The sequence below is a fragment of the Corapipo altera genome, unplaced genomic scaffold, assembly GCF_003945725.1.
Source record: "Corapipo altera isolate COAL_440 unplaced genomic scaffold, ASM394572v1 104, whole genome shotgun sequence".
Classification (NCBI taxonomy): domain Eukaryota; kingdom Metazoa; phylum Chordata; class Aves; order Passeriformes; family Pipridae; genus Corapipo; species Corapipo altera.
In genome coordinates, this window is record NW_020884920.1 from 6,717,152 (window position 1) to 6,740,859 (window position 23,708).

General features: G+C 57.3%; 1 protein-coding gene across 1 annotated transcript in view; it reads left to right on the forward strand.

Moving 5' to 3' along the window:
- The window catches only part of LOC113953387 (delphilin-like), a 33,784-nt gene that overhangs the window by 7,946 nt on the left and 2,130 nt on the right, over positions 1 to 23,708 (forward strand). Inside the window, 20 exon segments of the mRNA XM_027656477.1 lie at positions 5,820 to 6,074; positions 7,541 to 7,626; positions 8,028 to 8,097; positions 9,359 to 9,453; positions 10,345 to 10,528; positions 11,839 to 11,993; positions 13,540 to 13,641; positions 14,800 to 14,894; positions 15,326 to 15,443; positions 15,832 to 16,157; positions 16,301 to 16,623; positions 16,625 to 16,715; positions 17,542 to 17,629; positions 18,583 to 18,660; positions 19,387 to 19,583; positions 20,032 to 20,187; positions 20,985 to 21,071; positions 21,580 to 21,709; positions 22,627 to 22,745; positions 23,156 to 23,320. Coding sequence (XP_027512278.1) covers positions 5,820 to 6,074; positions 7,541 to 7,626; positions 8,028 to 8,097; positions 9,359 to 9,453; positions 10,345 to 10,528; positions 11,839 to 11,993; positions 13,540 to 13,641; positions 14,800 to 14,894; positions 15,326 to 15,443; positions 15,832 to 16,157; positions 16,301 to 16,623; positions 16,625 to 16,715; positions 17,542 to 17,629; positions 18,583 to 18,660; positions 19,387 to 19,583; positions 20,032 to 20,187; positions 20,985 to 21,071; positions 21,580 to 21,709; positions 22,627 to 22,745; positions 23,156 to 23,320 — 2,920 coding nt within the window.

Below are 23,708 nucleotides of genomic sequence, written 5' to 3' on the forward strand. Positions count from 1 at the left end.
CATCCCCCCCCCCTCCACGTACCCACTCCTTCAGGGCTGGGGGGAGCTTCCCGGCTCTCTGGGATGCCGATGCAGCACGTGTGACTCCCCGAGCCCCTGCTGCTGACAGGGACACTGTCCTGCTGTCCAGGGCCCCAGCACTCCCACTGAAAAGCCACTGGCAGGACAGTAATGGAGGAAAAGCAGCTCTTGTTTTCTCCCATTTAAAAACAATCCCTAATCTGATAGCCCAGCATATGCTCAACTGCCCAAAAAAAAGGGAATTAGGGCAGCAGGGAACAAAACGTGCTACCAGTGAGACAATTGGGAGTGAGTTCCTTTTTTATTGGTGGAGTTCAAATAGGTCATGACCAAAATGCCTCAGTGCAAAATCTCCTGATAGGAGATTAATTTCCTTTGTCAAATCAAACTCTGGCTGGGATGCAGATGGGATCAGCCTGGCCTGCCTGCACCCTGCTGGAGTCACAACTTTTATTTGGGGAAGTGGTTCCTTGGTCCAAGTTTTTCAGTGTCTTGAAGAAAACAGGAAAAGCTGCTTTTGTGCTGCTGTTCCAGGCAGAAAGTGGGGGGGGGGGGGGGGGGCAGCAGGTGTGGTCTGAAAAGTGGGGGTGACACAGGTCCTGCACCCCAGGGTGCTGGTGTGGGACACAGGGTGCACATGGGCTGAAGATGGCCCTGTGTCTCCCCTGTTGTGTCACAAGGGGTCTGGGAACCTGTCCAGGAGGGTGGGGTGGCCTCGAGCCCCATCTGCACCCACTGACCTGGCTGCTGTCCCCAGTACCTGTGGGGTGATGCCAGGCAGGGTGGAAGCTGCAGAAAAGGTCTTTCTGGGGGTTTCTTTGAAGGTTTGGTGTGTCCCCAGCAGCTGTGGGGCTGCCCATCCCTGCCAGGATAGGGACAAAACCACTGGCTCCTGGTGCACAGTGTGGTTTGGGCTCAGAGACACGGGGTATGAGAGCACTGCAGGGTGCCAGGGCTGATGGGGAGGGGGCACCCCCAGCCAGGCACGGGCTCTGGCACTGCTTCAGGGGGAATCTTCCATCAGTCGCTACTGGAGCTGGTGCAGGGATGTGTCACCTCCCCAAAAGGTGTCGGGGGTCTTGGGCTGTCCCCAAGGATGAATTGGGTGGCCAGGGAAGGGCTGGGAGGGGCTCCCAGCCCCAGTGCATGGCCACTGCATCCCGCCCTGTCTGCATTCCCGGGCGGAAAAGCACCTTCATTCTTCTTTAATGATAATGACAGACCCATCTGCAAAACATCTGCAGCCAGATGAGTGATTATGGAGCCTCCCAGCACCGGGATAATGGGATAGCAGACCCTGTGGAAATCACAGCTCAGTGCTTGCTGCTGGGCTGGAGCGAGTCCCACTCGTGCAGGAGGGTCTGGAGGCACCACATCCCCCCGGAGCTGTGGGAGCTGTGGGAGCTGCTGGTGCTGGAGGCCAGCGTGAGGCTGTGACCCCCCTCCAGTGCACGTGGGTAGGAGAGGTTTGAGAAGCAGAATTTGAGGTACACAAGCAGAATTCCTGTTCCATGGGTAAAGCCAACAGGCCAAATTTTAGCATTTAGCCAGGGCAGAAGGGCTTTTCCAGACCAATATCTGATTCCATAGCATAGTTCAGACATAATCCGAGCATAGCTCAGTGTTTTAATCCACCCTGGGACGTGTTTTTCTGCACAACTAACAGAGTCAAGGTCAGGTCTTTGCTAGTTGTTTTGAGGCTAAACCATACATTTTTCATTTTTCCTTCCTTTGCTGCTACCTGGAGATTATATCTGATGTTGGCAGCTCTGGGAAGCTTCACATCCTCTTCATCAAACACCAGTGCTGCGCTTAAAGATGGCGTTATTTAAATTAGAGATGGGGTTTTATCTTTTATTCCTGCTGCAAAGCACTGCTGTGCTACCCTGGGGGTAAAGGATGCTCCTTGGGGGGGTTTGGGCCCAGGACTCTGGTCCTGATGCTGATCCCTGTGCAGCCCGGCAGCTCCACCTCCACACCCACATCCACACACCCGCCGCCGTTTGCCTTTAAGGTTTGTCACCCCTTACAGCAGCACGTAATTTAAACAGAAGCACTTTAGAAGTCAACTAATTAGCACCAGGGAGGCATCCCCCCGGAGTTCGGCGCCGAGCCGTGCCCTCCTTTCTGTTACGAGATCCTTCCAGCTGGAAATCACAGCGACTGCAGTTTTTAGGGAAAGGGAGAGGGCTGGTGCCTGCGAGCCGGGGCAGAGCCGGGCAGGGAGGGCAGAAGTGGCACTGAGGGCCGGCGGGTACGGACGGAGGCTCTCTGTCGATGGTAAACCTCCACCTGGCACTGCGAGGTGGCGGGAGCCAGGCGAGGGCAGGCAGGGCTGGGCCCAGGTGGGTCGCTGGCTCTCCGGCCCATCTGGCTGCCGTCCCGGCACCGCGGGGGTGCCACGCGCCAGGGCGGCACCGGCTGGCGCGGGTTGGGTTGTTGGATCCGGCCGCGTCGTGGGCGTGAGCCGAGGCTGGGGCTCAGCTGCATGAGGATCTGAAGCATCTCCCTTTTGTTCCCGACGCACCCTGACAAATGGGGAAGGACCGGAGTTTCTCTCGGCATTTTCGGTACGTGCCCCTGCTCCGCTCCTCCGCGTGGGCTCCGTGGATGGGGGGGTGCTGGGAGAGCCTCGTGTCCCACGGGCATCCCCACGAGGGCTCTGCTGCCTTTGGGGCTGTGGGGACCCTGCTCTGGCACCGGGGCAGCCCTGCCACTGCCCCGCGCCCACCGTGGTGGTGGGACAGGCTGCTGGGGGGAGTCGAGCGAAGCTCAGATGAAAAATTGGGGTGGGGGTGCTGGGGAGCAGCAGGAAGAGCCCATCTGGGCCTGCTGTGTCTCCGTGGCTATAGGCCAGCCAAGGGGTGGGGGGTGAGGAGGGGGCTTGGGGTGCTGGGTGTGATGGAGTGAGGCCCGGGGACCCCACGCTCCCAGCCTGGCTGAGCACAAGCTCTGAGCAAACCTGGGGCATCTTCACCTGCCCCAGCCAGGGCTGGAGCTGACCCTGCTGCCCTCCCAAGGGGACACATCCTTCTCCAGTGAGGCTCAGCATCCCGGGGTGGGGCCGTCCAGGTGAGCTCAGCACCCATCACAGGACATGTGCGTGTGGAAGAGGGGATTCTCCAGAGTGCTGGGCTGGGAAATCAGGGAGCCAGCTCCCAGCAAGGGTGGGCTGCAGGAGTGGGACTGTCTGCCTGGGGGTGGACGGCCAGTGACCCACCCAGGAGCTGGAAAATAGCGAGTGTGACACAGACTGAGATGTGTTTGAACATGCCAAAGGGAGCCCTGAGCAGAGCTGAGCCCTGGGGATGGGCACTGGGCACTGGGCACTGGCAGAGGCTTTTCCACCCACAGCACTGTGCCACTGTCCTAGCCTGGCTGCTTTGGGGATGGGGTGAAGGTGAAGAAGGCTGGAGCCTCTGGGGCCTCTCCTGGCCTGGAAAACGCCCTGAATTCACATCTGTGTGTTGGAGCAGAGTGAATCCTCCCGAGTGGGTGCCAAACCGCTGCAGAGGAGGGCTGGTGCCCTGGGGCTCAGCACATCCTGCATGGGGATGGAGCGGGCAAAGGGCTGCAGTGCCCGGGGATGGGGATGCCTTTCCCATCCCTGCTCCAACAGGAAAGAGAGCCAGGGCTGACCTGGAGCACCCCAGGAGGAGGAAGAGGTGCATGAGGTCAGTGCTTTATGGCTCTGCTGCTGCTCCCAGGCTGACCTCCACAAATGGGGTGGGTGCATCCCTGCTCCGTGAATCCCGGTGGGATTGGCTGGAAGAGGGACATCCCAGCTGGGTGCTGCTCCTCCGTGCCATGCCAATGGGCAGAACCAGGTTTATCCCATGGGATAGCAGGATTCTGCAAAGCCCCAGGCACCACCTGCCCTGGGCCGGTGTCAGTGTCAGTGTGTGGTTCATGGGTGGTATCCTGCTGGAACTGAGGCATCCACTCTAATGACCCCCCACATGCTGTCTTTGATGGGTCCCTTTGATGCACCAGACCTGGGCACACATTTTGGGCATCCCCAAGCAGCACAGAGCCATTCAGGTTTTGCAGAAGGGAACTATTCTGCATGTTTAGTGGGATTATTTGTAGTCACTCAGCTGTCTCCTTGCTGAGGCAGCGTTGTACCTGGAGCACTAAGGCAGTGGATGGTGCAGCTCGTGTCCTCGTGCCTGGGCAGGGAGCTGTGCTCCATCCTGGTGCCTGGCAGCCCCGTGGTGAAGCAGAGGTTGGTGTAAAGTGGGACAGCTCTGCTGGAATGAGCAGGGCCGATTTAATTTGGCCAATTAAATGGGATTGTGCTCATTTTGCCTGTGAGGAACCCAGACTTTTCCCTGGTGGGTGCCCAGCCTGGGGCAGAGGTGTGGGGGACCCACATCCTCCCCTGCCCCAGGGCTGTGGCCGCCCTGTCCCACAGCTCACATCTGGGTGAACTATTTGTTAGTACAGTTTCACTCTTTTCTGGTTGCTGCTTAATCACACATTGCCTGGGAATTGCACCAATGTGTTACTTGTTTTAAATTGTTACCAGATGCTCTATGCGAGCATCTGCCAGCCTCGGGTGGCTTGTGATCTGTCTTCTCCTCCTGCAGCAGCTCTTGTTTTGCCTTTTGTTGGGGGGAAATAAAGATGTCTTGGTTCTGGTAGATCTGGGATTTGAAGCCTTCCCTTCCTCCTCCTCTGGCTTCACCCAGGTTTTTGTGTTCCCCTGGTGAAGCTGCCCAAGGGAGCCCTGTGGGATCCCCCCACCAGCCCCAGCCTCTCCAGCCGTGTCCCGCTGGTGCAGCCCCTCAGTGCAGATTCCTCTGGGTCCTCTGACACCAGTTTGGCCCAGTTCCTGTTCCCATGGGAGACGTGATCCCCAGGAGCCAGGAGTGTGCTCACATGTGCTCACACCCCAGTGAGGCTGTGATAACACAGGGAACTCGAGGTGAGGAGCGTTAATGAACCTCACGAGATGGTTTTGTCTAACGAGCCACCACAGCTGCGAGGTGCAGGGAGGGGTTGCTATAGAAACACTCAGAGATAAGGGCTCCTCCTGAAGCCCCTAAATGTGCAAACAGAGGGTAGGGGTAGGTGAGCAGGTGTCAGCATCTCGCTGTTGTGATGGCAGAAGGAAAAAGAAAAGAAGAAGTACCTCCTGGTGTCAGGGGGTTCACCCCGGCCAAGGTGGGAGAGGTGCCAACGGGGCCCTCTTGCACCCTCCTGGGGCCCTGCTTTGCATCCCCTGTGCACCCCCTGAGCATCCTGGGGGTCCCTGTGGGGGCACAAAGGCCACTTGGCTGCTCCTGCCAGGAGAGGGGAGGTGACCTGAAACAGAGTGAGTTCCCAGTGCTGTCCCCTTGCCTGCAGCGTCACCGTACCCACCCCTCCAGCACCAACATCTCCCAAAGGGCAAGAGGCTCCTGCCTGGCTGTGAAGAGAGCTGGAATGTGGGGATCTACATGGCAGGGGCCCAGGATAGCAAAGTCCAGAGTTTCCAGCAGAGAGTTTGGGGCAGGAGGTGGCAAGCAACATTGTGGGGGTTCCAGAATGCGCTGGGGACGAAGCAGGTCTGTAGGAGGGGTCTGACATCACTGCCCCACTGGAGCTGTGCATGGGATGGGGGAAGAGGTGCATTTGTGTCCCTGGTGTCCCCAGCACCCCTGGTGTCCTCAGCCTTGGCACTTACAACTCTTGAAGGACTGGGGTCAAGAGCACACGAGGGGTTCTGCTCTTTCCTTTCCAGGCGTGGCTGGACCCGGAGCTCTGTGCCACGGCTGCCACGGCCCCGCTCCTCACTCCCCGTCTCATTTCCCCAGGATTTTCATCCCCAAGAAGCACCGGCAGCGCTTTGACGAGGTGGTGTCTCAGAGCCTGATCAGCAAACTGTGCCGCTCCAAGAGCGAGCAGCACAGCAACCGCCTGCGCCGCAGCCGCAGCGAGGACCACCAGGAGCGGCTGCTCGTGTCCACCCGCGCCAGCTCCGTGCCCCGCAGCCACGAGGAGCTCAGCAAGAGCCTGCGCAAGAGCACCTCCCTCGTCACCAACAATGTGGCCTCGGGGGCTGCCCGCAGGTAACACCTCTCCTGGGTGCCCCCCGGGTCGTGGCAGCACCGCCCGCTGCGGTGTGGAGGGCAGCACGGGGGAGGGATGCCAGGGAAAGGGAGGGGCACGAGGAAAGGGGATGTGTTCCCTGCGAAACCCTCCTGGGATCGGGATGAACAAACACCCCTCCCTCTCAAAGTCTGGGCAGGTTTGTGCTCCGCCCTGGCTCTGGGACAGCTTTGGGTCCCCTCAGCATTGCAGGGCTGGCTGGGATGAGCTGAGGTGGCACTAGCAGGCTGAGAGGAGGTGTTGGCTCCTTGCTGGGGGGGCTGCAGGGTGCCCAGCTGTGCCAGCAGGATCCAGGGTGCCCAGCTGTGCCAGTGGGATGCAGGGTACCTGAGCAGAGAGCAGGCTGACAGGAGGGTGTAGCCCTCCTGACAGGAGAGTGGGAGTCAGCCTGTTTTCCCAGATAACAAGTGATGGAATCAGAAGAAATGGTCTCAAGTTGCTAGGGGAGCTTTAGATTGGGTATTAGGGAAAATTTCTTCACAGAAGAGATTGTCAACCCCTGGCACAGGCTGCCTGGGGCAGTGGTGGAGTCCCCATCACTGGTTCAAAAACTGTGTGGATGTGGCACTAGAGGACATGGGTTAGTGGTGAATGTGGTGGTGGTACTGGTTGATGGTTGCATTTGATAATCTTAAAGGTCTTTTCAAACCTTAACAATTCCATGATTCTGTGAGTCTATGGCTGGTCCTGCCCTGCCCCAGCAAGTGTCTGGGTGTGAGGCCGTGGGAGGAAGGACAGACAATCCCTGGAGCACAGGGATTAACCCACTTCCCGTGCCCATATGGCCAGACCTCAGCAGCCTTGGAGGGCACAGAGCCCTGGCCGTGGCTTCTGCTCTGATCCAGCTCTGTCTCACCAACAAGAGAGCAGGATCTGGGCAATCCAGGGTGTCTGGCTCCAGCTTGCCTTCCTGCCAGGATAATTTCCATGTGACTTGTCCAAAACCCATTTCCAGCACAGTCTCCCTCCCTGCCAGCACAGGATCTTGCTGGTAATGCTGCCTTCCCCCAGCTCCCTGCAGGAACAACTCCCAGCTCCAATCAGCCTCCCAGCAGGGAGATTTCCCTGTGCTCCTTCCAAAATTTCCTAGAGGAATTTAATTCCTCTCACATCAGCCTATGAGACCTTTGCTCCCTAAACCACATTGTCCCTCTAATTCTGTATAATAAAGAATCACAGACTGGAGATATATATATATATACACATATATATCTCCTTTAAACATATGTATATTTAGCCCACATTTCACTTTAAAACAACGTTTGAAAGACTTTGGTATCAAAGGGGACTTTGTGGGGACACTGGGAGTGTTGGGGACTTGAGCACTCAGGAGACACCTGGGCTAACAGGGTTGTGGAGAGGCTGGGGAAGGAAACAAGGGCCAAATCTTGGGCTCTCATGTCCCATTTGCTTTTTTGTCCTGCAGAACTGTGCGAGTTTATAAAGGCAACAGGAGCTTTGGCTTCACACTCCGTGGCCATGCCCCAGTGTGGATCGAGTCTGTCCTGCCAGGTAAGAACAGTTCCAGCCATGAGATTCAAAATCAGTTATTGATCTCAGCTCTGAACTTGAAATGTGAAGTGCTGTTTGCTAGAAAAGAGCAAAAAGGACTTTTCCAAGGCTCCGTGATGGAGTTTTCCCAGTGGAATAATGAGCATCTTTGATACAATTTAGTTTGGCTTCATCCACTCCTTGTTTTGAAAAGTGGAAAGTGTGTGTTCAGTGAATGTCCTGACGTGACACCAGTGTTCCCAGTGCAGGCTGGGTGCTGGCACCCAGCTGGGTGAAGGGTCCCAGGACACCCAGCAGCAGTGGGTGCCCTGCCTGGGGTGTCCTGGGCATGGCTGGGGAGCTGGGACCCCCTCCCAAGCAGGTGCCACCAGCTGAAGCCCCTCCTGTCCCTGTGTGTTTAGGGAGCCCGGCAGAGAAGGCTGCTCTCAAAGCTGGAGACAGGATCCTGTTCCTCAACGGTCTGGACATGAGGTGAGAGCTCTGCAGGACCCCTGTGTGAGGGGCTGGGCTGGCAGGGGCTGAGCACACGTGTGGGGTCACTCTGGTGCCCCAGAAACGAGAGCTGCTGGGCCTGGAGAGGTGTCTGCTCTGGTGCACGAGGGGTTTTGCCCTGTGGGGACATTTCCTTTAATATTCTTTTACCCAATCTTGCTCTAAGAGTAGCATTTCTCTCCATCCCTGCTCCTCCTCTGATTTCTCTGTGCAAATAACAATGTATAATGCAGTACACTCTATATGACTGGGGTCCTGACTGCAGCCCAACCCTAGACCCCAATTTGAGCCTCTCTGAGTTAATCTGTACGTGTTAAACACCTGCTTTAGAAAGCAGCAGAGCACCATTGAGCCCATGAATCACTCCCAGGATGGGATCACAAGCTTAAAGCCACATGGGAATCACGTTTCCACCCAGAAGTTTATTCCTCCATATATTATTTGTGCACCAAAGCAATGGAACCAGAGGGGCCCTCACCAGCTCAGGGCAGCAGCCCCTGTGTCCTTGGTTGGTCTTTCTACACAAAAACCAAGAGCAAAGGGTTAGAGGAGGCTGTAGGATAAGAGAGAGTGATGAATATTTAAAGGTTAAACATCTGATGCTGCTTCTGTCAGGGCTCAGGTTCTCACGTTTCAGCTGATCCAGCAAACTGTTGGCTGATGCAGCATTGCCAGAAAATAGAGGAGATGAGTTGAGGGTTGTCCTCTGAGCCTGTTTTGGCAGTCATTGTCCCAGCCCAGCCCATACCCTTCTCCAAGGGCAGACCAAGATTTTTCTGCCTACAAAATTACACTTTATATTCACCTTGCATTTTCTGATCGCGTGGAATTAGGACAGGCAAGGAGACACCCGCAGCACTGTGTCACTTAAAGGAAAATTCATTTTCTGGGGCTGAGTGTAGCTGAACACTGGCTTCATGTGCCATGAGCTCCACAGGAATCCCTGTGGTTATTCCTTTGGGCAGGTAGAGCGGGGAGACCACTCCTGGGGCACGATCCAGGCTCTCTCTCTCTCGGAAGCTCCTTCCTGTGCAGCTCAGGTGAAAGCAAGCAAAGACTGAGAGAAACCAGGGGAATCACAGCAGGTCCCAAACATGGCTCTGAGCAGCACAAGGAGGCTTTTCCAAGAGAAATGAAGGCAGCTGCAAGCTCCTTCTCCCTGCTGCTCTCCTGGGAGCTGCTGCCCACAATGCTGCCCACGGGGACAGGCGGCACTGACCCAGCTCTGCTGTGCCCGCAGGAACTGCTCCCACGACAAGGTGGTGTCGATGCTGCAGGGCAGTGGGGCAATGCCCACCTTGGTGGTGGAAGAGGGGATCGTCAACATCTCCAATGGTAAGAGTGGGGAGGAGGGTCTGGAGCAGCAGAAAGCCCACAGCAGCTCCTCAGTTCCTGGTGCAGGAGGGAATTGCTGAGCACCTCCACAGGCTCAGCAGGTTTCAGGCGCTGCCTGGGGGATGCTCCTCTCCCCGGGGCACACAGCCCTTGCTTTCTGGGATCAGGCTGGATCTCAGGCTTGGCTGCTCTCCAGGAGGGCTCATCCTGCTGTGTGATTGTCCTTGGTGTCCCCTGGCAATGTCCTCCCCGTGCAGTCTGTGCCGTGTACTTGGCCGCAGTAACCCAACCCTGTGCATCCATGGTGGCTGCGCAATCCCATGGCTGTGGATGGGCTGTGCTCTGCAGGATAATTATCCTGCTGCTGGGATCAATAATTTACTCGCTGCTGGTGAGGAGCCAGCAGGAGCTGAGGGTGTCTGGGGCAGTGGGATGGTGTCAGCAGGACCCCAGCCCAGGGCACAGCGCGGGCGCTGCTGCAGTTCCAGAGCCGTGTGGAGGCAGGAGGGTCAGTGTGTTGTTGGGGTGCTGCTCCACAATGCAGAGACCCAGGAATTAGGGACTGGCTCTTCCCTCTGGAGCAGCAATGGGCTGCCCTTAATCCCACATTAGGAGCCTTGGGATGCCAACTTGTTTGCATGTGTGCCAGAAACAAAACCCAGCAGCTTGCTGCTTCATATAACCACAGAATCCCAGAACGGTTCAGATTGGCAGGGACCTTAAGGATAATCTCATTCCACCCCACTGCCATGGGCAGGGACACCTTCCACTAGACCAGCTTGCTCCAAACCCCATCCAGTCTGACCTCCTTCAGAGTACAGAGCCAGTGGCACTCAAACTGCTCCACTGCCCTCAAAAGAAACCAAGAAAAGATGGAATTTTTTTTTGCAGACTCTGACTCTCCTGAGTCCCCGAGCAGCTCCTCCTCCCTCACCTCCCTGCAGTGGGTTGCAGAGATTCTCCCCTCTAGCATCAAGATTCAAGGAAGGACCTTCACGCAGCAGCTGGAGCACCTGCTGACCCCACCCGAGCGTTACACCATCTGCAAGGCGCTGGAAGGCTTCTTCCAACACCGGTAACTCCATGGCAGCTCCACTCCTCCCGTGCTGGTGCCTGGCCTGTGGCAGTGCCCGGCCAGAGCTGGTGTCAGCAGAGGCAGAGCTGGGCTGGGGGTCAGTCACAGTGAGCTCTGCTCTCCCCAGCTGGGTGTTCCCTGGTGTGTATCCGCAGGGCATGAGCCCGTCTCTGTCCAGTGTCCCACCTGAGGGCAGGGCAGACCCTTCAGCTTTTCAGGTTAATTCGGTCACCCCTGATCCCTTGGTCCCCCCAGTGAAGGCTGTCTTGCTGTCCAGCTGTCCCTGAGGGCCACAGATCCTGTTCCACCTCTTTCAGTAAATCTCTCCATGTTCCATCCTCGTCTTCTCACTCTTCTCAGCATCTCAGCTGCAGCATTCCCTTGTTGGCAGCATGGGAATGGCTGTGGCTGCAGAGCCCTTGTCCTGCCATGGAGCACATGCCCCCTGTCCTGCTGCAGGGATCCAAACTGATCCCCTGGCACACTCTGGATTTCAACAGTGACCTTGTTTCCTTGCCTTGCTTGGTCTTCCAGCAGTGTTTTACTGAGGCCTGTCACAAAATCATGGAATGATTTGGATTGGAGGGGATCTTAAAGGGCTTCCAGTCTCACCTCCTGCCATGGGCAGGGACACCTACCACTAGCCCAGGTTGCTCCAAGCCCTGTCCAACCTGGCCTTGGACACTTCCAGGGATGGGGCAGCCACAGCTTCTCTGGGCAACCTGTGCCAGGGCTTCCCCACCCTCACAGGGGAGGAATTTCTTCCTGTTGTAGGCTGTTTTATCCTCCTCCCTGGATCAGGTGCTCAGCCCTGCTATTCCCAACAGCCCTTTCCCCATCTCTACACACCACAGAGCCAAAATGAGATGAAAATCTTCAGCTGTGGGAGGCTGCCAGCCCAGCCACTCTCCCTGGTGTGTTTGCCCCTCAGTCTGCTTACCTGCTGCTCGCCAAAATTCAGGTCTTTCCAGGGTTTCTCTCTGCTTTCTGGTGCTTCCTCACCGTTGTTACTCAGGATAATGGAATTGCCTAGGTTGGAAAAGCCCTCTGAGACCATCAAGTCCAACCATTCCCCCAGCACTGCCACGGCCACCACTAACCCATGTCCCCAAGTGCCACATCCACACGGCTTTTAACCCCTGCACCTGTGCTGTGAAACCATCTGTTCGTGCTGGAGGCTCCGAGGTGATCCTGTAGCCCAGATCCTGGTGGAGACGGGCTGGGAGGTGCTGGAGCCCCGGGAAGCAGCATGGGGGGACTGTGCCCTGGGGATGCACTCCCTGCCCAGCCCTCTCTCTCCCGTTCTGCAGGAACATTGACACTCTCATTGTGGATGTGTACCCCGTGCTGGACACACCAGCCAAGCAAGTCATCTGGCAGTTTATCTACCAGCTGCTGACGTACGAGGAGCAGGAGCACTGCCAGCAAAAGATTGACAGGTTTCTTGGGTACAAGTCCTTGGCAGGTGAGAGGAAAGTCCCTGTGCTCCGAGACGGACACGCTGTGTCCCCCCATGTCCCCGAGACCACGGCCCATTGCACTGGGAGCTGTGTGGTGTTGGAATGAAAGTCTGCACTGAGAGGAGGGGTGGCACCTGAGAGGGTGTCTCTGGAAGCAAAGGCTTTTAGAAGCTGCTGAGGTCGTTAGAGGTGAGGAAGTCCAGGAAGGGAGTATCTGGTTTAAGGGCAGTGTTCAGATCAGAGAGGTAAAGTAAGTAGTGGCACAATGTCCCTCGGGATGTTCCCAGCAGTCACACAGGCATCTGTGGTTGGAGGAGGTGAGGAGTGAGGTGCTGCTCTCCCAAAAAGACATGGAGGGCAGTTGGTGATCCCCCTTCTCCCTGGTCCTCCTGTCCCCTCACCATCACCTGGTTCTGTGGCAGCACAAACCCAGCAGTGGTTTGTTTGCTGAGGGCAAATTTGGAATGAAATGTCTAATCTGTGCATTTGGGCCCTTAATTGCTTCCAAATTCTTCTGCTCTCAGCTGTTTACATTGATGTGTTCATTTTAGACTCAGTGAAGTTAAAAGAGATGTTGCTTGAAGAGAGACTTTTGGAGGAACACAGTTATTTTAGCAGTAAACACCTCCAAGTCCTGGTGCAATCCTGTTGTGCATGGAATGCTGTGCTCCTGCACCCTGGGTTTGCATTCTGACACCTCTGCTTTGTGTGTGCAGAACCATGGCCCAGCCTGCATGAGGGGCTGTAGATTCCCAAGGATTTATTAGTGTATAAATGAAGAAATTTGCAGCTGTATTTCAGGAATACAGACCAGGTATCCACAGCCAGGGGAGGAGGGAGGCACAGGAGTAAGTCTCTCTGTCCCAGACTGTTTCAGGTTGGAATTGTTCCCAATTGTTCCCAGCTGGTCCCTGGCTCCTCCCAGTTTCTCAGGTGAACGGGGCAGTCTCTGACCACGAGAAGTTCTGGTTGTTCTGGTCCATTCTGTGTGTCTGTGCCTGGAAGTGCACTGCCAGAGATCTCTGAATTTGGGCTGGTCCTTCTCCCGGGCTCCCAAACTCTGGCGACCTCTGGTGTCTGTGCCGGGCTGTCCAAGCCCTGCTCTGTCGGGTCCCTCAGAGATGCTCCTGTACCTCCATCCTGCTGCAAGCCTGAGCCTCCCCGAGCTGCCACCCTGAACTGCACGTGGACAATGCACACGCAGCGTGCGGCAGCATTCCAGTGCTGGCCCCACTTCCCTCTTGTCCTGTGAGGACAGGAAGGAGTTTGCTGGGACCAGCTGGAGTTTCATGTGCCCCATGAGCTGGTCGATGCCCATCCTGCTGGAAAAAGCGGTTGGATGTCCTATCTCTGGGCATCCATCCCTGCCCTGTGCTGGCAGGAGCGTCTGGAACCTGCTCAGCTCCCCAGGGATGGTGTAGGATGGAGAGAGTGGGTACCAGGAGATGGCTGCCCCCGGTCCCATGGGCCTGGAGGGCCCTGTGCTGTGGTGATAGGGTCAGGGGAGCTGTGGGGTCTGGCCCTGCCTTACAAGGGTGTCTCCTGCTGCAGCCGAGGCAGAGGTGGAGGATCGGTTCCGCAGCTCCGTCCGAGGGGCCTCCCTGTGCCGGGGCAGCCTCCGGACCCCCCGCCCCGAGGAAGGGGGGGCAGCAGGTGGGTGATGGGGGTGTGGGGAGGAGGGGGCTGGGACGGGGGGGTTGTGCCTAGAGCATCCTTCTGCTCTACCCCAAGCCAAAAGCCTGAACTGTTCCTAAGCTTGAACGGTGGGGAAACATGGAGGAAAGGATTGAGGTCAGAGTAGAGCCAGCACTGAGGCTTTGACTGGAAATCCATGTTTTCAGAAACAGTTAGAATCATGGAATCATAGAATAATTAAGGTTGGAAAAGAGCTCCAAGATCATCAAGTCCAACCTTTGACCAATCACCACCTTGTCAACTAGAGCAGAGCTCTGAGTACCATGTCCAGTCATTTCCTGAACACCTCCAGGGACAGCGATTCCACACTGAAATAACCTGAAATAACCAATTGAATAAGATGGTGCTTGGTCTGAGGCTGAACATTGTTTCCAGTCCCTGCCATTGCTTGAATGTGAACTGGTCCTGCTGGTCTGAGCCCTCCCTTCTGGGGGATGCAGTTTAAAGCTTCCCTGTGAACATTCTCGGACCCCATCAAATTCACAGGGAAAACAGCATTTGTGAAATCCCTGTGAGGAATAAGATCATGGTTCAGGGCCACCTTGAAGCTCTTGATGAACCACATTCAGGACACAAACCCTCCCTCCCTTCAGAGGACACAGCATCCTGCCTATGCCCCATCTCTCTTGGCTGATGGCAAAGGGCCCTTGGTCTGTGCTCACGGCTTCTGACCACGACCTCCCCACCACGACCTCCCCATGACCTCCCTGCCAGGACCTCCCAGCCATGTGGCGTTCCTCAGCTGTCAGGGGGGTCTGAGACATTTCCCGGGGGAGATATTCCAACCTGAGGAGCCTTTCTGGTCGGGATTAGAGCTCGGAGAGCATCCGACAGCTGTGTGTGCTGGAGGGAAGCTGCTTGGCTGGGCAGATGTTCACCAGCTGTGGGGAGCAGCCCTGTCCTCAGCTGCCCCGAGGGAAGAGCAGAGCAGTCTGGAACTGCCGTGCTGACCTTGGGCCCACCCATGCCGGTCCCTCGGGACCCCCAGAGGTGGCAGCTGGGGCAGGGAGGTCACTCCGGGTCCCAGCAGGAGACAGGGGGACTTTGATAGGCCAGGGCCATGGGGAGGAGGGGGCACAGGCAGAGGAGTGACTGGTTTGCCTCTTCCTTCCCCAGGCAGTGACACCGTGGAGGTCCCAGTTCGCCTGATCCCTGGAGAGAGACAGGCTGGTGATGGCACATCCCTCCCGGAGACACCCAACCCCAAAATGGTGTGACGGGGGGGAACGGACTCTGGGGAGAGCTTTGCTGGTGTTTTGGGACCATGGCATCCACGGGGAGGGCCAGCAGTTTGATTCCACTACTGTTAACACAGGAAAGCAGGAAAAAGGGAATGGGGAAGGATGTGGGTAAATACCTGCCACTGGCTGACAGTGTCCCTGCCTTGGAGCCCATCTCTGAGGTCACTTCCCTGGGCAACTAGTCACCTTTAATGAGGCTGGTGTCTGCCTTATTAACAGACAGTTAATTAATGAACAGTGAGGTGTTCAGAAAAGCCCCTTGAAATCCCCCTTGAAAGAGTAAGAGAGGGGGACTGGTGGGTCCGTGGGAGCTGTCCTGTCCTCAGGACACTGCAGGTCTCGGGGGGTCCACAAGCCCTGTCTCGATTCAGGCACGGCAGCAGCTCTCTGCCCTTTCCCAGATGTCGGCTGTGTACGCAGAGCTGGAGAACCGCCTGATCGGCGGCTTTGCCGGCAAGGTGGGAAACGCTGCCCTGCACAGGACATCGCCCCCGGCCCCCGAGCGGGCACCGGCCCCAGGTACCTCTGGCTGCCCACGGCGGGACAGGGGCGCTCTGGGGAGGTGATGGTGGGTGCTGCTGTCCAGGCACGTGGAAGAGAAGACAACTCTTGGCACCTCTCGGTGCCCTTTCCTAATGGAGCAGTGACAGTGCCACGAGTGACGGCCCCTGCAGAGCTGCAGCTGCAGGAGGGCAGCGGGGTGGGTGGGGTGGTGAATCCGGCGGGATTCCGGAGTGCTGCTGTGCAGCGCAGGGCACTGCCCGCGGAGGTTCCCTCTCCCTCTCCTTCTCCCTCTCCTTCTCCTTCTCCTTCTCCCTCTCCCCACATTCCGTCGGGGCAGGGGCTCGTTGCACCCGGGGGCTGCAGGGCCGCCGTGCAGGACCCTCGGCAGCGCTCTGTCCCGCAGGAGCTCGCCGGCCGGGCATGGGGCTGTCGTGGCCGAGCGAGCCGCTGGGCTCCCAGCAGTGCTACTACCGCCTGCACAGCAGCGTGGCCTCCCCGTGCAGCACCGAGTCCAACCCCTACGTGAGCCTCGACAGCAGCCCGGCCCCGTCCCCCAAGCACCGGCACTACTCGCTCAGCCCTCTGTCGCGACGGAAGAAGCTCTTCACCTTCTCCAGGCCCCCCCGCAGCCGCGACACGGATCGGTTCCTGGACGCCCTCAGCGAGCAGCTGGGACACCGCGTCACCATCGTGGATGATTTCCTCACTCCCGAGAATGACTACGAGGAGGTGAGCGCGGCACGGGGCGTTCGGGCCGTGGGCTTTGATCGTGCAGCTTCTGGGGCTCTGCGGGTGGCAGAGGGGGGCAGGACACCCCGCGGGCCGGGTGGATGGAGGATGAGGTGCCACCTCCAGCCTCTCCTCTCGCCCAGATGAGTTTCCAGGATGACCAGGGCAGCTATGTCACCAACGACGTCAGCAGCAGCGAGTACATCAGCAGCAGTGACGAGGGCAGCTCCCTGACCTACTCCACGCTCTCGGACCACATCCCCCCCCCGCCGCTCAGCCCCCCGCCGCCGCCGCCCCCCCTGCAGTTCCACGACCCCCAGACCGTCCCCACCAAGGCGGAGGCAGCGAAGGCCAGCGCGTCACCCGCCCCCAAATCCCTCGTCGGCCACCTGCACCCCATTCCCCCCCCGCCGCCCCCGCCGCCACCCCCCCCGGTGCCCTGTGCCCCCCCCCCTGCACCGGGGGCTGCTGCACCGCCGCAGCGAGTCCAACCACATGAGCGTCAAGAGGCTGCGCTGGGAGCAGGTGGAGAACTCGGAAGGGACCATCTGGGGACAGGTACGGCCCGGGGGCGGGGCGGGGGTGGGGGTCCCACCGTGCTCTGCGGTTGGTTACCTGTGCGGGCCTTTTTTCATCCTTTGAATTGTTTGGACCGAACTGCCGGGCTGGGGAGAGGCCCTGGAAAGGCTGCAGCGACCTGAGGAGCACGTGCTTTCCTGCCCTCGGGGGCTGACAGTCAGGAGCTGCCTTCAGAGGGGTTCTGCAGCTGTGGGAGGTTTTATGAGTGGGAAACAATGAAGATGGTTGGAGCAGAGTGATGGGAAAACACTGGAGGGGGGAAGCAGAGATGAAGGGTGAGAGGAAATGTGACAATCATTTGGCACCATGGACTTGAAGTGGTGCAGAACTGGCCTCGCTGGGCTTTAACTCCCAACCTGTGTCTCTCCTGATGTTCAGCACATGCTGTATTTTCCGTGCCCTGAGCAGAGAGGGGGAAGCTGTGGGATCATCTTCCAGTCCCACAGGCACTTGAAATCTTGCAGATCCCTCTCTCTGTCACTCCAGAGAGAAAGATGCTTTTCCTAGTGATTTTTTTTTTTTTAAAGCAAAAAATTCCTGAAGTTTCTGGAATTCCCGTTTTATCCACCAGTGCCCAAGTAGCAAGTGAAGGCAGAGATGCTCTGCAGGATTTCAGCTGTGTCAGGAGTCAATCTGTGTGGCAGTGACCGAGTCTTCAGTCACAGGATGATGCCAGCACCCTGTCCTGGTTTTTTCTGGGGACACAGAGCTTGGTCTGGAGGACAGGGAATGGGCCCAGCACAGGCAGACACTGTCAGGCTGTTGCCTGTGCCAGCACAGCTCCTGACTCTTCCTCCTCCTGCAGCTTGGTGAAGACTCGGATTATGACAAGCTGAGTGATATGGTCAAATACCTCGACCTGGAGCTGCACTTTGGGACACAGAAGCCCACAAGTAAGTACCTGAGCCCCAAAATAGGTCCTGGTACCAGCCAGAGACCGGGAAGTTGGGGGGAGCTGGGAGGAACTGGGAAGAACTGGGAGGAACTGGGGCTTGATGGGCAGCAAGGCAATGCCTGGTCTGTGACATCACACATGGCATGAATTTGTTCATACTCAGGATTTTGTGGCTGGTGGCACAGTGGATCATTAAGGAAGAGATGGTTTCACTCTCTCTCTTAATTGTCTTTGCTGCCATGACCTGTTTTCTCTCCACATTTCATTGGGCAGTGAAACTCGGCTGGAGGGTTTCACAAACTGCAGCTCCGGTGCTTGAGAACTCTGAAAAAGCTGAAAAAGCCATGAAAATATTCCTGTGTCCATAGAAATCATCACAAGCAGCACTTTTCTTTTTACACACATAATCTGCTGATTTCCCCCAAGAGCTATGATGGGCACTGGAGCTCCCTGCCTGTGCAGCCCCCCATTGCTCTGGCACTGGGGTCTCCTGAAGCCCCAGCAGCTGGGATATCCCACCCACCAGAGTTTCTGGGTGCCACAAACCCAGAGAGGGGGTCCAGGCTGGAGGTGCAGAGTGGTGGTGGCTGGGGTAACATTCCAGTGGGGTGTCTGAGCCCTCCTGCAAGGGACACTGTGCCCAACTGCCAGTGGAGGTGGGATAAAATGGGATTCTTCTCAGGGAACACCTTTTTGGGGATGTTTCTGGGGAGTCTGAGATTTTCTGTGTGTTTCACCTCTCGTTTTACCTTTTTCAGCTCCAACTGAGTCCTCCATTGAGGAGATCTTTGAATCACAGAATTCAAGGATTCCGGAGCCACTGCTGTGTGCAAAGCATCAGTTCTCCTCTCTTTCATTCATGGTTTCATTGCTTTCAGGACAGTTTTCTTCTCTCTGGAGCTGGTTGAGCCCGTCCTTACCTGTGATTAAATCTTTCAGTTTCTCTTCCAGAGCCAACTCTCTTGCCTGAAAACTTTAAAAAGAAAGACGTGGTTGAAATTTTGTCCCACAAAAAGGCCTACAACACATGTAAGTAAACTCCATAGGGAAGGTACCCCCAAAACAGGCCAGGTGGGACCAGGGATGTAGAGAACTGGAAAGGTAAAGGGAAGGAGGCTACATGAGCACAGTCCCATGGGCACAATGCCATGGACATGATCCCATGAGCACAATCCCACGAGCACAGCTTGGCTGGGATGGACTTTTCCTGCAGCCCAGAGCCCCTCCAGACTGGGTTCAACCCCATTAAGGGGAAGAAGTCACCTTTATGGGAAAGGCTGGAGATGAGATGTGACTCACTGGCTGGGGAGGGAGGGGGCAGAGCCTGCATGGCCCCCTGGGGTGAAGTGGGGCAGTGCTGCTTCTCCAGGATGTGCTTCTGGTAGGAAGGAGGGTGAGAGTGCTGGGTGGGAACTACAAGATCCTGATCCCCTGATCCCCTGGCTGTGGGGAAGGTGGGAGTGGGGGTTGTTTCCAGTGCAGCCCACCCTGACCGTGTGGGTGATGCAGGGCCCTGGAGGGGCCTGCAGGACCAGAGTGGCTCTTAAGGTCCCCTTGCAGCCTCTGCAGGGCTGTGGCAGCAGAAAGCCCTTCCTGTCCCAGTGGGCACATGGAGGCCACCACCCTCACAGGGTGGAGGGACTGAGTTCACCTCCTGTCCCAGTCCTGCCAGGCAGTCTGTCCCCGGCACAGCCAGCCCGGGGCAGGGGTCCCGCGCTCCTCCCCTCCCCAGTGACGTGCCTCCCTTGCCCCCAGCCATCCTGATAGCCCACCTCAAGCTGTCCCACATCGAGCTGCGCCAGATCCTGATGACGATGGAGACGGACCGGCTGGAGCCCTCCCACATCAAGCAGCTGCTGCTCTACGCGCCGGACGGGGAGGAGGTGCAGCGCTTCCAGAGCTACAAGGAGAACCCCGGCAAGCTGAGCGAGCCCGACCAGTTTGTGCTGCAGGTACCTGCTGGCAGGGACGTGCTGCGGGAGCGGGGGGGATGCATGTGCCGTGTCCCCTGTCAGCAGGACACCGGGCACGGGGGGGACGGGAGGAGCTGGTGGCACTGGTCACTGTGACCGCGGGGCAGAGGTGCTCGGGGTGATGCCTGAGGGGTCTGGCAGCTCCCGTGGGGGCTGGTTTGGAATGGAAGGGTTACTCCCACGTTTGCTCCGTGGTGAGAGTGACTTCGCCCAGCTCTGATTTACTTTCTATTGCCAAAGTCACTCGTGGATGTGGGTGTGAAACTCCCCGTCCCGTGGCAGCAAACTGGCCCAACTGCTCCACGTGTCACCTGTGCCAAGCAAGTGCATCCTGCTCCCATGTACAGGGCAACATGCCAGGAAAAGCACCGTGTAGGAGGGATTGTGGCTAATGGGGACAGTCCCTTTCTGCTCCTTTTGCTCCCAGATGCTGTCAGTACCCGAGTACAAGATCCGCCTGCGCAGCCTGCACTTCAAGACCACCCTGCAGGAGAAGACAGAGGAGATCAAAGCCAGCTACGAGTGCATCTGCAAGGCCTCCCTAGAGCTGAAAAGCAGCAAGAAGCTGGCAAAAATCCTGGAGGTCAGAGCAGTCCTTCCTTCCTGTAGCAGTCACCGTGGGCCCTCAGCGTCCCACGGGAGCACCCCGGGCAGCTGCAGGGCAGCTCCAGCCTTGGGCCCCTCCGGGACCAGCTGGGCCAGGGTCCATCCCCTGGTGTTGGCTTGTGGGGGTCCTGGCCTCAGGAGGAACTGGGAGGGCAGATCACTGATGGCCAAACACCCACCTGCAGCACAGGGAGGGCTGCAGGAACCAGAAACGTGCCAGGCAGGGCCACAGCAGAGCCCACCGAGGCTGTCCTGGGCTGTCTTGGGGCTGGAGGATGTTTTGGGTCTGTCCCAGCAGTCGCTATGTGTGTCCCACACTTGGGCAGCACTTCAGGCAGGTCCCTGGGCATGGCCAGGGCTTGTGCCAGCCCTGCTGTGGTGTGGGCAGGGTCCCCACAGGTGATTTTGGCATCCTGAGACAGGCTGTGCCTGGCAGAGAGAGAATATATCCCACTGTAGCTCGTCCTTGACCTTCCTGAGACGAGCTGCCCCAAATTACTGTCATTAAGCAATTCATCTGGTTTTGCCTTTAAAAAAAGCAGGTGGAATAAATGAGGTCACCATGTGACCAAATGCATTTCCAGAGGAGAGATGAATCTCCTTAGTGGCTCCTGGCCAGTAACCCCCCAACAATTCCTTAAATCCTTGGGGGGCAGTGGCTGTCTGCACATTAATGGGTGGTGAACAGGAATTCAGAGCCCCAGGAGTTGGGAAATGGGATGATAGAGGTGCAGGAGGTCACCAGCCCCTCATTCCCTGGTTTTCTCTTTGCAGTTCGTGCTGGCGATGGGAAACTACCTGAACAACGGGCAGCCCAAGACCAGCAAAACAACAGGCTTTAAAATCAACTTCCTCACTGAGGTGAGGCAGGGCAGGCTCCTCCCGGGCAGGAGGAACCACCACTGGGAGCTCCGAGTGCCCTGTGCAGCAAACCTGTCCTAAAAGACCCCTGAGTGCAGCGGCTGCCAGAGGGGGGGCGGGGGAGGCAGCTGGATTGACCCATAGGGGTGACTTCAGAGAGACCCTAATGGGGGTTTGGTGCTTCAGTGTGTTGGGGAATCCAACCTCAGGCTGGCCAGAGCCCACAGCTGTGGGGTGGGAGAAGGAGGTTTTCATCCCACGTGGGTTCTGGTGGGAATCCCGAGGGATGGGGGACAGGGGGACAGCCCTGCCCTGTGGGAGGGAGCATCTCCACACTGCTGTGTGAACATTAAATGTGCCATTTAACCATTAACCACGTGGTGTGGCCGGGCACTGCCGTGCACGTGAGTGGAGTGAGCCGGGACCCCGAGGGAGGGACACCCCGAGCGTGTGGGGAGATCCACTCCCTGTGCAGGGGCACCTCCTCACTGCTTCTGCTTTGCTGCAGCTGAACACGACCAAGACCGTTGATGGGAAATCCACCTTCCTGCACATTCTTGCCAAATCCCTTAGCCAACACTTCCCAGAGCTCCTGGGCTTTGCCAAGGATCTTCCGACAGTGCCGCTCGCTGCCAAAGGTAAAGGAAGAGAAGCACCTGCAAGCCCCGTGTCCCCTTGCACTGCCTCGTGGTTTGGTTTGGGTCTGGGGTCAGCCATGAGCTGCACAGCGTTGGCACGAGCAGGATGGGAGCCAAAACAAGTGAGGAATAGTCCTGAGGGAGAGGACAGGGTAGGGACCTGCCCAGGACAGTGGTGGAGTCCCCATCCCTGGGGGGATTTAAAAGCTATGTAGATGTGGCACTTGGGGACATGGGTTAGTGCTGGCCTTGGCAGTGCTATGGAAACAGATGGACTGGATGATCTTAGAGGGCTTTTCCAAACTCAATGATTCCACGATTCTGTGAATTTAAATTATATTATGAATCTGTGCAAAGCACAAGCTGCATTCTCGTTGCACACCATTCCCTGCTGTTTGTGAGCAATTCCCTTGGGAATTAGTGCTACAGTGGATAAATAAAGGAGCAAATTCAGGCCTGGAGCAGGACATTTCCACTTGAGGAAGGTCTGTGCCTGTAGCTTTCCCAGCTGGAGTTTGTATCTGACCTGTTAAATGACACTCCTGTCACTGGAGGCTCCCAGCTCCTGCCACTGTGTCGCCCCTTGTCCTGTGTCCCCCTGTCCTCTCCCAAGCCCCTGTGTGCCCATCACTGCCCTTGTGCTGGTGAGTCCCACGTGCTCCTTGTCCTTGGCACGGTCCAGGATCCTTTTAACATTCTTGGTATCTCTTGGTCTGAGCACCAACAGCTGTTGGCAATGTGCTGATCCCATCAGGACAGTCTGGCTGTGCCTGGACAGCACGGACAGGTTGTGCAGAGCCCTGCAGACACACAGCCCGACCCCCTGACCGACAGCCCACGCTCATTGTCTGTGCTCTGCCGTGGGAATCAACCCAACCCGTGCCCCCAACACTGCTGACTCCTGTCTTCTCCTGCAGTGAACCAGAGGACACTGACAGCCGACCTGAAGGACCTGCACACCACGGTCAGTGACATCCAGCTGGCCTGTCACAACATGCCAGCGACTGCGGAGGACAGATTCGCCATTGTCATGACTGTATCCTTCTGTCAGAGGGGCAGGGCACCGGGGTGGCTCAGTGCCCTCCAGTGAAACCATTTTGTTGTCTTTGTGGTTCCTTGGGAAGCAGCCGGGCCACGTCTGGCACCGTCTCAGTACTTGTGGAAAACTCCCTCATTCTCAGCCAGCAGGGAAACAGATTCTGTGGTGCCCACCGGCTCAGCTGCCCCTCTATGGCACAGCCCCAGTGCCAGGGAACGTGCCACGGTGCCAGGGAATGTGCTGGGTTGTCTGTCCCTCAGAGGTGCCAGCACCTCCACATGTGTGTGTGCAGCAGGTCTGTGCTGACACCTGAGCTGGAACCCAGCCACTGATAAGAGATTGATAAGTGATTCTGATCCATACCAGACCCACAGAACGGCTGTTTGTCCTTAAGGCAATTCCCTCAGTCCTTCCTGGAGAGTGCCCAGCCTGCCATGCGGTCTCTGGATGACCTGCAGCACAAGGCCATGGAAGAGTTCAGCAAGGTGTTGTCCTTCTTCGGGGAAGACTCGAAAATGACAACTTCTGAAGCTTTCTTTGGCATCTTTGCAGAATTCATGAGCAAGTTTGAGGTGAGCTGAACCTTTCAAAGCCAGCCAGGGGTCCCCTGTGAAGTGTCAGTGAGGTGTTTTACTTGGGTGTGAGAGGTGGGAATGAGATGGGGTTTTGTGAGCACCCTATACCCGCGTGTCTGCAAGGGCAATTTTTATAACACTGATAAAAGTGCAATTTTTCTAACATCCCAGTTGGCTGGCAGGGGTGGGAGGCTGAGGGAGGGCTGGTGGTCCAAGCACCAGCCCCAGGGAGGGTAATGGAGTTGATCACAGCATCCCAGAACAGTTTGGTTTGAAATGGACCTTAAAGCCTATCCAGCCCCACCCCTGTGCCATGGGCAGGGACACCTTCCACCTCTTCCCCCCAGCCCGTGCCCCACACTCACCCTCTCCCTCTCTCCCCACA